The 13,849-nt window shown below is 37.5% G+C and overlaps 1 protein-coding gene and 1 long non-coding RNA gene across 3 annotated transcripts in view; one reads left to right on the forward strand and one right to left on the reverse strand.

Annotated features, from left to right (window-relative positions):
- LOC139363345 (uncharacterized) overlaps positions 1–13,849 on the forward strand; it is a 47,663-nt gene that overhangs the window by 32,602 nt on the left and 1,212 nt on the right. The window contains exon 4 of one of the 2 annotated variants that reach the window (XR_011623494.1): positions 13,582–13,674. The exons of the other annotated variant lie outside the window; for it this stretch is intronic. This is a non-coding gene — a long non-coding RNA (uncharacterized lncRNA). The remainder of the gene's footprint in view (positions 1–13,581; positions 13,675–13,849) is intronic. 2 annotated transcript variants of the gene reach the window in all.
- The window catches only part of LOC105478773 (glutaminyl-tRNA amidotransferase subunit QRSL1), a 35,991-nt gene that overhangs the window by 9,439 nt on the left and 12,703 nt on the right, over positions 1–13,849 (reverse strand). Inside the window, exons 4-9 of the mRNA XM_011736405.3 lie at positions 13,400–13,496; positions 7,534–7,710; positions 4,242–4,417; positions 4,044–4,159; positions 2,017–2,209; positions 1,195–1,312 (exon numbers count right to left, since the gene is read on the reverse strand). Coding sequence (XP_011734707.2) covers positions 1,195–1,312; positions 2,017–2,209; positions 4,044–4,159; positions 4,242–4,417; positions 7,534–7,710; positions 13,400–13,496 — 877 coding nt within the window. The remainder of the gene's footprint in view (positions 1–1,194; positions 1,313–2,016; positions 2,210–4,043; positions 4,160–4,241; positions 4,418–7,533; positions 7,711–13,399; positions 13,497–13,849) is intronic.

The following is a 13,849-nucleotide window of genomic DNA, read 5'->3' on the forward strand; positions in this document are numbered from 1 at the left end:
TTTGGAGGCTGAGGTGGGCGGACTGCTTGAACCCAGGAGTTTTGGAGACCAGCCTGGGCAACATGGCGGGATCCCGTCTCTACAGAAAATACAAAAATTAGCTGGGCATGGTGGTACATGCTTGTAGCTTCAGCTACTAGGGAGGCTTAGGTGAGAGGATCACTTAAGCCCAAGAGGTCAAGGCTGCAGTGAGCTGAGATCACTCCACTGCACTCCAGCCTGGTGACAGAGTGAGACCCTGTCTCAAAAATAGAAAGTAATTCTAACTATCAGCCCTGAGAGGATGCACAGATAAATAAAACGCTTTCTGCCCTTGAGGGCATGGAGAAAAATCCATGTAATGAAGTTCTGCATTACAACAACCAATCTTGCTTTTTCACACTTCTCATGTCCTCTTAGACATACGTGGTGGTATAGAAGATGAGGCTTGTTCACAAGGTTGTGAATAAACTCATAATGAAGACAATTGAAGGAGGAGTCATGGTCATTTTGAATTCTTTCTTAGAGCAAAGACATACATAATATAAGGAAAAACTAAGTTGATTCAATACATTTTCAAGAGACAATACAACTCCCTGCTTAAGGCTCTAACAGCAATAAAACCATATGGTAATACCCAAGGGACATTTAATGAGATTAAAATCCTTAATGGCTTCCTACTCACACTCATCCCTTGGTGTCTGTTGGGGGTTTGGTTCCAAGACCCCTTTGGATACCAAAATCTGAGGATATTCAAGTCTCATATAAAATGGTGTAGTATTTGCATAAAACCTATGCACACCTCCTGCACATTTCAAATCATCCCTAGATTACTTGTAACATCTAATACAATGTAAATGCGATGTAAACAGTTGTTATACTGTATTGCTTTTTAATTTGTATTACTTTTTATTGTTGTATGTTACCTTTTATTTTATTTTTTGAATATTTTTGATTTGTGTTTGGTTGAATCCAAGCTTGCAAACCCCACAGATATAGAGGGCTGCCTGTCATCTGTACCAATCGTTTAGCTAAAGTACCAATATTTCTTTTGTTTTTGAATACTAGGACCCAAAAGAGCAATAAACAGGTCTTTTCTAATTCAAATCCTAAAGATTTTGTTTCTTTACTAAATATCTTGACTTATAAGACCTGATAGAGACATGTTACTTCAGGTTTCAAGAATGAAGAAAATTCCTAAATGAGTTGTCTTACTCTTTTAATAAGAAAAAGTTTCCCGAGAGAATTCTTCCTCTCACCACATCATTGAACCCTTCTCGTCTGGTTGCAGCATACATGGCTTCAGTGGACACATTAATGTCACATCTGTGACCTGAAAATAAGATAAGGGTAAATATTACTTGAAAGGACGTAAAGTCAGTGAAGTTTGGGCTAAAACCAGGCCTAGATTCACTTTATTTATTTATTTATTTTTTTGAGATGGAGTCTCACTCTGTCACCCAGGCTGGAGTGCAGTGGCGTGATCTCAGCTCATTGCAACTTCTGCCTCCCTTGTCAGTGATTCTCCTACCTCGTCCTCCTGAGTAGCTTAGATTACAGGTATGCAGCACCATGCTCGGCTAATTCAGATTCACATTTTTGTGACCAATATTAAAGTTTAGGGAGTTGCCCTTAATAGTTTCTTTTCCCTATCTGCCTTTTGACTGACTGGTCATGGAGAGAGAAGAAAAGAACCAAGAAAGAAACTCCATTTGTTTACTCCCTCATTCATTCATTCAAACATTTATTGAGCTCCTACCATGTATCAGGCACTACATTAGTGGAATTGAGCATATGACAACAAGATACTATCCCTTCAAGTTATTCACAGTCCTGAGAGGCAAACCAAACATACACAGATATTTATGACAAATAGTCAGTACAAGTCTAAAATGACAAAGGTAAAAAATGACTCACTGATTAACTTTTCTAAATCATTAACATGATCTCAAGCATTAACTTTTTTGTCACTAATAAGTGAACTTTTCAAATGTTTGCAACAACTACCTTAAAAATAAAATAACCCAGCCATCTTACCATATTGTAGCCCATCAAATCTGGCCATATTCGATGCCACTTCCGACGTGCACAATACATGGTAGCAGACAATTGAATAACTGGTGTGAGGAAGGGATACTTCAAGTACTTTGGCCCCCTCAGACTCAAAGAGGTCAGCAGCTTTGGACCAAAGAGACCGTACTTCACTTGATAATTCTGGTATAAGATATTCCTTACAGGAAAAAGTCAAGATACAAAATTGAAACTGTATAGATCATTTCATAAAAATTTGTACTTCATCTGTATAGATGATTTTATAAAAATTTGTACTTCAGGACCTTTGGTAATACATTAGAAAATATGATAAAATTGCTGGTAGGTAGCTAGAAAGACTGAATCCATTTAAGAGCTTGTGGTATGACAAAGCATAGTACTAGATATTATGATCTGGATATAACGACATTAAAGATTGGAGATTTAGTTGGGGAAAATATTTGTTAAATGCTCATTATGTATCAGGTACCTAACAGCATATCAGTATATATCAGCATATATGCTAATTGCTCATGTATCAGGTACCCTGTTAGATGATTTTCAAAGGTTCTCTCATGTCATGCTTTTAACAAGCCTGTGATCTAGGTATTATAATCCTTTATTTTGTTAATGAAAAATCTTGACATAAGAAGTTACTTTCCTAATATTAAATAGCAGGTAAGTAGAGGGTCTAGGATTTCAAACTGGGTCTGTTTAAAAGCCTGTGTTCTCTGTAAATAAATTCTTAAAAGAAGGCACAGATACTGCCTTTTTTTTTTTGAGGCAGAGTCTTGCTCTGTCACCCGGGCTGGAGTGCAGTGGTGCAATCATGGCTCACAGCAGTCTCAACCTCCTGGACTCAAGCAATCCTCCCACCTCAGCCTCCCAAACAGCTAGGACCACAGATGCATGCCACCACACCCCACAACTTTTTTTTTTTAACTTTTTGTAGAGATAGGTCTCTGTATGTTGCCCAGGCTGGTCTCAAACTCCTGATCTCAAGCGATCTTCCTGCCTTGGCTTCCCAAAATACTGGGATTACAGGCGTAAGCCACTGCACTTGGCCTTACATATATTACCTTAATGGAAGATTTTAAATAAAGTAGTATTTCTCTATAGCAGTGGTCTTACCTGGGGGTTACTTTTGTCTCCTTTTCCCTAACCAGGAGACACTTGACAATGTTTGAAGACATTTTTGGTTGTGGGGTTGTGGTTTTGGTGGTGGGGTACTACTTGCATGTAGGGGTAGAGGCCAGGGATGCTACTAAACATCTTACAATGCACAGGACAGTCTCCCTGAACAAACAATTACCAGCCCCAAACACCAACAGTGCTGACGTTGTGAAACTTCATTATTCTGCAGGGTAACTTATCTCCCTAAAAGATTTAAAGCAGTAATATATTGCAAGCCTTAATATTTTTAAAAGGTTAGTAATTTAACATTATAACATTCACGTATTCATTACTCAATTGCTATTGTAATAGATGCAGTAGTAATAATAATAACAGTAAAGATGTTAACATTTTTTGAGGCATTACTATGCAAGGTATGGCTTTGGGCTAAGTCCCTTCTTTACATTAGGGATTGGCAAACTATGGCCCATAGGCCAGATATGACAAGCCAGCTGGTTTTTTGAAAATAAAAGTTTTATTAGAACAGAGACACACTTTTTCATTTACATATTGCCTGTGGCTGCTTTCTCACTATAATGGCAGAGTTAAGTAGTTATGATAAAGACTGTATGGTCCACAAAGTCTAAAATATTTACTATCTTGCCCATTACAGAAACAATTTGCAGACTTAACATGACTGTCTAATCGATCCTCACAAATCTCTCTAAAGGCAATATTTTTATTATTCCCATTTTACAGATGGGGAAATTGAGCTAAAAGAGATTAACTCACATACTCAACTCACATGATTAATAAAAGTGGCAGAGCAGAGATTCAAACCCACCCAATCCGCCTCCCAAGTCTGTGCTCTCTATTGAACTTGACAGTATTTCTATAAAGTAATGAAAGGAAAAAGTTACCTTCGGAATTCCTATACATAGTTTGCTCACATCTGCCAAACTGGGAAGCATGAATGGTTTATTAATAGGGTCATGTACTGTGGTAGAGTCCTTGGGGTCAGGTCCAGCCAGTGCACCTATAAGGAGCAATACTTATGAATGGCAGATACATTGTTTTATAGAGAAACTGTTGCAAATGATATAGAATTATATAAATACCCAACACAATTGCTGCATCATCCACACATCTGGTTAAGATTCCTGGCACATCCATCGAATTCACCAGGGGAATGAGACCATGACGAGAAACTAAGCCATAGCTCGGTTTGAAACCAACAAGCCCACAGTGGGCAGCAGGATTTCTGGTCGATCCTCCTGTATCTGATCCTAAAGCCCTGGAATTTAAATGGAATTATCTTTAGAAGAATGATATATCTCTAATTATATTTGGAATCTACCCTTTCAATTGTATATTTTTAAACTGTATTTTCCTCTGATTACACAAAAGTAACACATGTTCATCTCAGAGAATTCATAAAGTATAGAGAACTTTAGGTACTCAATATTCCAATACCCAGAGGAAAACAATGTTAACATTTTGGTATATTAACTTCAAGTCTTTTTAAAAATGCATTTTTTTCATCGTTGAGATAATTCTGTAATCATGAGTTTCCATCCCTTTTTTAACATGAGCCTTTTACTATGTCATTAAAATTCCTGAAAATGTAAAGTATATGTAATATTCCATCATATAAATTGGTGATTCCTGGTATTTTAAAGTCCATTCTCCTTTCAATATACATATAAATCTTGCACTTTCCTCTGATGTTGATCCTGAAAACAAATCAAATTAATGACAATTTTACAGTATGATTTTACAGACTAAATATGCCCCTCCTGGAAATTCAGATACAGCCCTTTGCTACCCACCCCATTTAAAATCATGGATAGAGATATATAATAATTTACTTAAATACTTATGTTGTTTCTAACTAGAATAACTATTTAATAAATAACTTTGTAATGAAAATCTCTGAACATAAATTTTTGCTTATGTGTGAGTACTTTCTAGGCTAGCTTCCAAGAAGTAGACTTAGTGCACATAAGTTTCTGATATATACTGTCCAATTACTTGTCAGAAAGATTATGCCAATTTATATTCCCAGTTGCAGTGAGTCAGATTGTGTTTTAAAGTTTCAGTACCATCACTGAGTACTAGGAATTTTTAAAATTGTTAGTGTGATAACCAAAAAGTTTTTATTAATGTGCATTTCAAATAATTTTGCACTTATTTATACATGCATTACTCAACTACAAAGTGACTGTTCATTTCTTTACCCAGTTACCTACAGAGTTTGTGTTGTTCTTATTTTAAAAAAACAGAAAACTAACCTGGAGGACATTATGCTAAGTAAAATGAGCCAGTCACAGAAAGACAAATACTATATATGACACTACGTACATCAGATAACTAGAGTAATCAGATTCATAAGACAGAAAGTAGAAGGTGGTTACCAGGGCTGGGAGGAGGGTTGAAGGGTACACAGTTTTAGCGTTGCAAGATGAAAAGTGTTCTGAAGACTGATTGCACAACGCTTTTAATACTTTTGAACTGTACATTTAAAAATGGTTAAGCTGGTAAATTTTATGTTATGTGCATTTTACCACAATTAAAAAACCATTTCAGGAAAACAAAAGTTGTGCTGTAGAATAGTACATATCTACTATAAAAATTAAGATATCATATAACTATATGATGTATAAAGTAAGATTTCTCTTATAATCACAGCCCCCACAATAACTGTTACCAGTTCTGATATGCATTCATCCAGACATCCAGTACTTCTATGCAATGACTGACATATATATGTATGCAATTGTTACTTTTAACAGAAATGGATTCTGCGACTTATTTTTCACTTAACATATTTATCTTGGTTATTTTTCCATGTCATTGCATGGTGCTCTGACTCATTCTTTTCAGTGGCTGCATAGTACTCCAGGAATCTTCCTGTTTTTAAAACGATCGCAAAAGAAACAAATCAAAAAGGGGGAAACAAATCAAAAAGGGGGAAACAAAAGCAGAACACTTTACAGTTTGACATACATTCAATCTGAAGTTATTTTTGGTCTGTGCTTCTATTGCTTATATTTAAAGTGAAGCTTTGGGCTGAACAATGCTCCTAACAATAACATGGCACTCAGAAAATGCAAATTATATTTCCTTCCTTACAGTGTCAAGTTAAGCTACAAAATCAGACTGTTGCTTTCACAATTTTAAAAGATACATTTTCTTATTAGCATTCACTGACGGCTGTGTAAAAGTAAAACTTACATTTCCATAGGAATTATGTGTCAAAGTGCCATCTACTCAAAGCACATTCAGAAAGATGAACACTAAGTGAGATGATGAGGACAGAAAAAAAGCACCTAATCCTGCAGTCCTAACTTGTCATAACTCACATTAATATTAATGCAATGCTATAAAATTCCACAGAGATCAAATGAAATGGTTTTACTTGTTAATAAGATTTTAGGAAAACTGAAAAAAAAATCTGCAGAACTCACATCTCCATAGCTCTAAAAATATATAAATAATTTATGGATTGCAATGTGTGTGAAAGAACTTAGTTTTAATGGATAATTAAGGGGAGATAAAATATAAAACTATTATTAAAGAAACACATTCATTTTGATTAAATTGAGACTGATAAATATAGCAATGGCCATATTTACTTTCTTTTCTTTGGGTAGTTAAGAAATGCTTTACAAATGGAACTGAAAATATCATCAATGGATTCTTACCAAATACAAAGGATAATAGATAAACAGAATCAGCACCTAAAGCTGGGAGGAGGGAGGAGCCAAGTACAGAAATAAAAATACATAAATAAAATAAAATACAAAGTACAGAAATAAAATAACTCTAATAATAACAATAAAAAAATTCCTAAAGCTTGAGAAAACTTTACTTACTGATGTACATTTTTAATTGCAGATTTCTGAAAACACTATTTAAAATATCTTATTAATACATATTAGCATTTTTTTTCTTTTTTTTCCTTTTTTTTTTTCCAAAAGTCTGACCTTGCTGAAGGATAAACATTATACTAACAGTTTAGTTCAGCAGCACTCAACTAAAGTCATTGTATGTTAGTCCCTAAATATTTGTACAATCAGTGAGCACACACTGAAATTATTTAAAAATAAAATGCAATGAAGTTCATTTATGTTCAATGCTTTATTCTACAAGATCCACAAAATCATATTTTAAGAGAACCAGATACCATGGAGAAAAATTTATCTTAAATTAAAATTAAAAGTATTAAATATACATAGTGTACTGTACAGTTGAGTGCAACTACAAGATATAATTTTGATATACCTTTGAGCACATACAGCTCACTAAAAAGAAAAATACCGAGGTATGAACTAGTCTATTGCTGGACACACTTTACGACTGTTTGTATATGGGTGGGTTTTAAAATACAGATAGAGAAAAGCATCTTACGCGTAGCATGTGAACGCCGATACGGCAGCTGCACTCCCACCTGAGCTCCCTCCAGTTATCAGCCAGTCTGAATCTTCATTCTTGCTGTGGGGATTCTGCTTCCTCTTTTCTCTATATTGTTTCGAATAACTCCAGGGGTTTTTAACTGGTCCAAATATACCATCTGTGCTCCCAGATCTGATGAAGTGAAGCAAGATACCTTAGTAAAACTTTCATTTTTTGTGAAAATTTCATCTTCTGAGTATATTACTTGCTTCTGACACTCATTGAGCATTTAAGAACCCACTGTAGCTTGAATTGAAAAAGGTGGGAAGCCTGCTCACATGTAGCTTTCATTAATTGACAGTTGGGGAGGATGGGAAGGAAGAGCATTTGTGGAAGAAAGTAGAGAAAGCTAATCGGCTAAGAAAAGATTTTGTCTCATTTGATCATCCAATTCAACTGAAGATGATTTCCCCCTTGTGAATCAAGGTCTTCCAGCTGAAAAGGGTCATATTCAGTTAAGTCTTCTGAGGAAATCTCTCCCTTAACCAGAAGTTCTATGGAAAACATTACAAGTGGAATGCTAATAACTTTCTTTTAAATTTTTGAAATGATTTTATTCTCAGACAAATTACAAAAATAAAAATAACATATAAAGCACTTTATACCCCTTACCCAGATGTACCTACGGTCAATATTTTATCCCATTTGCTTTACTACTTATGTGCTCTGTGTGTATATATATGTACATATATACACAAAGTATGATAGAAACTTAAGGGTATCTTAAGGGTCCAACTTATATATATCATAGCCCTTTATCCCTAAATACTTGAGTGTGTATTTCCTAAGAATAAGGATATCATGTTATACAGTCACAGTACAGTTATCTCAGTAACATTAATATCAATACAATATGTTTACCTAATCTACTGTACGTAATTCAATTATGTCAACTGATTCAATAATGTACTTTGGCCGGGCGCGATGGCTCACGCCTGTAATTCTAGCACTTTGGGAGGCCGAGGCGGGCAGATCACGGGGTCAGGAGACCATCCTGTCTAACACGGTGAAACCCTGTCTCTACTAAAACTACAAAAAATTAGCCGGGCATGGTGGCGGGCACCTGTAGTCCCAGCTACTCGGGAGGCTGAGGCAGGAGAATGGTGTGAACCCGGGAGGGGGAGCTTGCAGTGAGCCGAGATGGCGCCAATGGACTCCAGCCTGGGCGACAGAGCCAGACTCCGTCTCAAAACAAACAAACAAAAAGAATTAATAATAATAATGTACTTTATGGCATTTTATCCCCTTCCTGGATCAAATCTAGAGTCAGGTCTTCCATTTAATTATCATTGTCTCTCTCTTTTTTTTTTTTTTTTTTTTGAGACATTCTCGCTCTATTGCCCAGGCTGGAGTGCAGTGGCGCAGATCTTGGCTCACTGCAAGCTCCATCTCCCGGTTTCAAGTGATCCAAGTTCAGGCGATTCTCGTGCCTCTCGAGTAGCTGGGACTACAGGCATCCACTACCACGCCTTGGCCTCCAAAAGTGCTGAGATTACAGGTGTGAGCCACTGTGCCCAGGCTCATTGTGATTTTAATTTTGAATTTCCCTAATGATCAAAGATATTAAGCAGTTTTTCATGTGTTTGTCAACTATGTTTTAATCTCTGATGAAATGTCTGTTTAAATCTTTTGTTCATTTTTTAAAAATACAGTTGCTTGTTTTGTTATTTTCTTATTGAGGTGGGAAATGTTCTGTGTATTTTGGATATCAGTTCTTTCTGAGATACAAGTTTTGCAAATATTTTTCTCTCAGTCTGTGGCTGGCGTTTTCACTTTCTAAGTAGTATATTTCAAAGTACAGAAGTTCTTAATTTTAATGAAGTCTATCAATTTTTTAGTTCTTAATGAAGTCTATCAATTTTTTAAGTGGATTTGTGCTTCATGCGTCCTATCTAAAAGACCTTTGACTAATTCTAGGTCACAAATATTTTTCCCTGTCGTTTTAAATTGTTTTTTTCTGTAGAGACAGGGTCTCACTAGGTTGCCCAGGCTGGTCTAGGACTCCTGGCCTCAAGCAATTCTACTGCCTCAGTTTCCCACAGTGCTGAGATAACAGGCGTGAGCCACCAGGCCTGACCTCCCCCTAAATTTTCTTAAGTTTTATGATGTTAGGTTTTACTTTCTTTATCTCTTATCCTGGAAGATTTTCACAGCCCTTTTTTGTTTTCATATGATATTTTAATAGACTGGTTCTCATTTTGGATTTATCTTTTGTTTCCCCATTAGTAGAGTCAGGTTATACATTCTCAGCTGGAATATTACATAGGTGATATTGTATCCTCAGACAATTACATCTGGAGGCACATAACGTCCACTTCACCCTCACTGGTGATGTTAATTTTGATCAGCTGATGAAGGCAATGTCCTAAAAGCCTTTGTTCAAATTTACTCCCATGGATTAGTTCATTCAACATATATATAATGAATTTGAAGAGCTACCACTCTGAACTACACACGCAAGGACTCTTGTTTCTATGAAACAGAGAACAAAGACCAAGCAAATATTACAAATGTGACAAGTGTCATAAAAGGGTAAGTATAAAGTACTTTTGGTGAAAGACTGCTTTTCCCTAAGATCAAGATCAAGGCAAGGAAATCTGCTGTCACCACTTATTCAACATTGCACCTAAGGCCCTAACTGGTGCAGTAAGACAAGAAGAAGAAATAAGATGAACTCTATTTGTAGACTACACAACTTGCTACATAAAATATTCTATAGCACAAAGATCAACTAGAACTAATAAGCGAGCTTTAACAAGGTCATGGGATAAAAGGTCAATATAGAAAAATCAATTATGTTTCAATGTACTAGCAATAAACAATTAGAAACTGAAAAAAATACAATTTTCTATAGCATTAAGAAACATGGCCGAGGGCAGTGGCTCACACCTATAATCCCAACACTTTGGGAGGACGACGCGGGCGGATCACCTGAGGTCAGGAGTTTGAGACCAGCCTGGCCAATATGGTGAAACCCCATCTCTACTAAAAATACAAAAATTAGCTGGGGGTGGTGGTGGGCACCTGTAGTCCTAGCTACTTGGGAGGTTGAGGCAGGAGAATCTCTTAAACCCAGGAGGCAGAGGTTGCAGTGAGCTGAGATCACATCACTGCACTCCAGCCTGGGTGACAGAGTGAGATTCTGTCTCAAAAAAGAAAAGAAAAGAAACATAAAACATGGGAATACATCAAATTATATGTACGATTTATATGCAGGAAATCATAAAAACATTCCTGAGTAAAACAAAATCTCACTAAATGGAGAAATTTAGGTAGGGTATTCATGGATGAGAAGACACGTATTATGATGCCAATTCTTTCCAAGTTGATCTATAAATTCAACACAATTACAATCAGAATCCCATTAAACTTCTTTGTAGAAATTAGCAAGCTTATTCTAAAACATATCAAAATATAACAATCTGGATTATGTAAAATGATTTTGAAAAAGAAGAACAAAGTTAGAAGACTCTTACTACATAATTTCAAGGCTTACTATAAAGCTATAATAATCAAGATGGTGTGACATTGGAATAAACAGAGAAGCAACAGAGTCCAGAAACAGACCTACATGAATGTGCTCAATTTTTGACCAAAAAACCTAAGATCATTCAACAAGAAAAGGCTAATCTTTTTTATCATTAGTGCTGGAGTTAATAGACATCCATATGTTTAATAAATGGACTTTATTCATACTATATACGAAAATCTAATTCGAAGTGAATCACAGATCTAAATGTAAGAGCTAAACAATAAAACTTCTAGGAAAAAAGTCTTTGTGACCTTTGTTAGTAAAGATTTCTTGGCCAGGCATGATTGCTTACGCCTGAAATCCCAGCACTTTGGGAGACGAGGCGGGCAGATCACCTGAGGTCAGGAGTTTGAGACCAGCCTGGCCAACATGGTGAAACCCCATCTCTACTAAAAACACAAAACTAGCTGGGCCCAGTGGTGCACGCCTATAATCTCAGCTACTCGGGAGGCTGAGGCAGGAGAATCGCTTGAACCTGGGAGGCAGAGGTTGTAGTGAGCCGAAATTGTGCCATTGCACCCCATCCTCGGCAACAGGAGCGCAACTGTGTCTCAAAAAACAAAAAAAAATACACACATCATAAAAGAAAAAATTAAGCCATGTGAGGTGATGTGTGCTTGCAGTCCCAGCTCCTCGGAAGGATGAGGTCGGAGGATCACTTGACCCCAGGAGTTCAAGAACAGCTTGGGTAACATAGTGAAACTCCATCTTTAAAAAATAAAGGAAAAAATGGGCCAAGCACAGTTACTCGTGCCTCCCAACACTTTGTTGGACCAAGCTGGGAGCACAGTTCGAGTCCAGGAGTTTGAGATCAGCCTGGGCAACCCAGTGAGACACTGTCTATATGAAAGGAAGAAAAGAAAAAAGAAAAGAAGGACGGGCACGATGGATTACATGCCTGTAATCCCGGGAGGCCTACGCAGGTGGACCACCTGAAGTCAGGAGTTCAAGAGCAGCCTGGCCAGCATGGTGAAACCCCATCTCTACTAAAAATACAAAAATTAGCTGGGCATGCCTGTAGTCCCAGCTACTTGGGAGGCTGAGTCAGGAGAATTGCTTGAAGCTGGGAGGCGGAGGTTGCAGCGAGCTGAGATCATACCATTGCATTCCAGCCTGGACGACAAGAGCAAAACTTTGTCTCAAAAAAAAAAAAAAAAAAAAAAAAAAGAATGAAAAGAAGAGAAAAAAGGAAGAGAACAATTGAGAAACTGGACTTTATCAAAATTAAGAACTTTTACTGTTTGAAAGGCATGTTCAGAGAATAAAAAGATAAACCAGAGACTTGAATAAAAATTTGCAAATCAGCATCTATCTGATAATGGATTTGAATCCAAAATATATGAAAGAATTCTTTTCTTTTCTTTTTTTTTTTTCCTGAGATGGAGTTGTGCTCTTGTTGCCCAGGCTGGAGTGCAGTGGCGCGATCTTGGCTCACTGCAACTTCCGCCTCCCGGGTTCAAGCGATTCTCCCGCCTCAGCCTCCCAAGTAGCTGGGATTACAGGCATGTGCCACCACACCCGGGTAATTTTTGTGTTTTTAGTAGAGACGGGGTTTCTCCATTTTGGTCAGGTTGGCCTCGAACTCCCTACCTTAGGTTATCTGCCTGCCTTGGCCTCCCAAAGTGCTGGGATTACAGGCCTGAGCCAGAAAGAATTCTTACAACTCAGTAATAAGATGACCCAATTTCCAAAAACGGGCAAAGAATTTGAACAGTTATCTTCACTGATGAAGATACAGGGATGGCAAAATAAACACATGAAAAGATGTTTAATGTTATTAGTCATCAGGGAAATACAAACTAAAAGTAAAATTAGAGATGACTATATATCTGTTAAACAACTGAACATAATCTCACAGAGGGACTAAGAAACTGGCATTAGACCCTCAATCCTTTTAGGTAACTACATTTAGTGAAAACAAAGGCACAGGCCGGGCTCAGTGGCTCACGCCTGTAATCCGAGCACTTTGGGAGGCCGAGGGGGGTGGATCACGAGGTCAGGAGATCGAGATCACCCTGGCTAACACAGTGAAACCCCATCTCTACTAAAAATACAAAAAATTAGCCGGGCGTGGTGGCGGGCACCTGTAGTCCCAGCTACTCGGGAGGCTGAGGCAGGGGAATGGCTTGAACCCGGGAGGCGGGGCTTGCAGTGAGCCGAGATCGCGCCACTGCACTCCAGCTTGGACGACAGAGCGAGACTCCGTCCCCCCACCTCTCCCCCACCAAAAAAAATGAAAATAAAGGCACAGACATAAGAAACTCAAGAGAAGATTTCAATTTTACTTACCCCATAGCAAACTCATCTAAATTTGTTTTTCCCATTAGTAGAGCTCCCTGATCCAACAACTTCTGAACTACTGTAGCATTATAAGGTGGTATGTAACCTGAAAAAAATTTAGTTACTATTATTGTTTTTTACAGTCCAGAAGTCTTTTATTTGTTTATACCTATTATGCCATGAATTCACAGGGAATAGGCTCCAGCAGCTCACAAGCCTTCCCATTGGTTCTCACACAGTGTGTTTCTCCCGGTGGAGCAGGCTGAGGCTTCAGTTGAACCCAGGTACCTTTCTCTTTGGCTTCCTTCTTTTTCTCATCATTTTCCTTAATGCATTTCAGGAAGCTATCTCGGCTCTTACAGCACTTACTGTGCTCAATATGCACATTCATTCTCTTGGCAAGAATCTTGCCCGTTTATTTACAACAATGCCGACAGCATGCTGGGGAACACTGTAGAC

This window comes from Macaca nemestrina, chromosome 5, assembly GCF_043159975.1.
Source record: "Macaca nemestrina isolate mMacNem1 chromosome 5, mMacNem.hap1, whole genome shotgun sequence".
Taxonomy (NCBI): domain Eukaryota; kingdom Metazoa; phylum Chordata; class Mammalia; order Primates; family Cercopithecidae; genus Macaca; species Macaca nemestrina.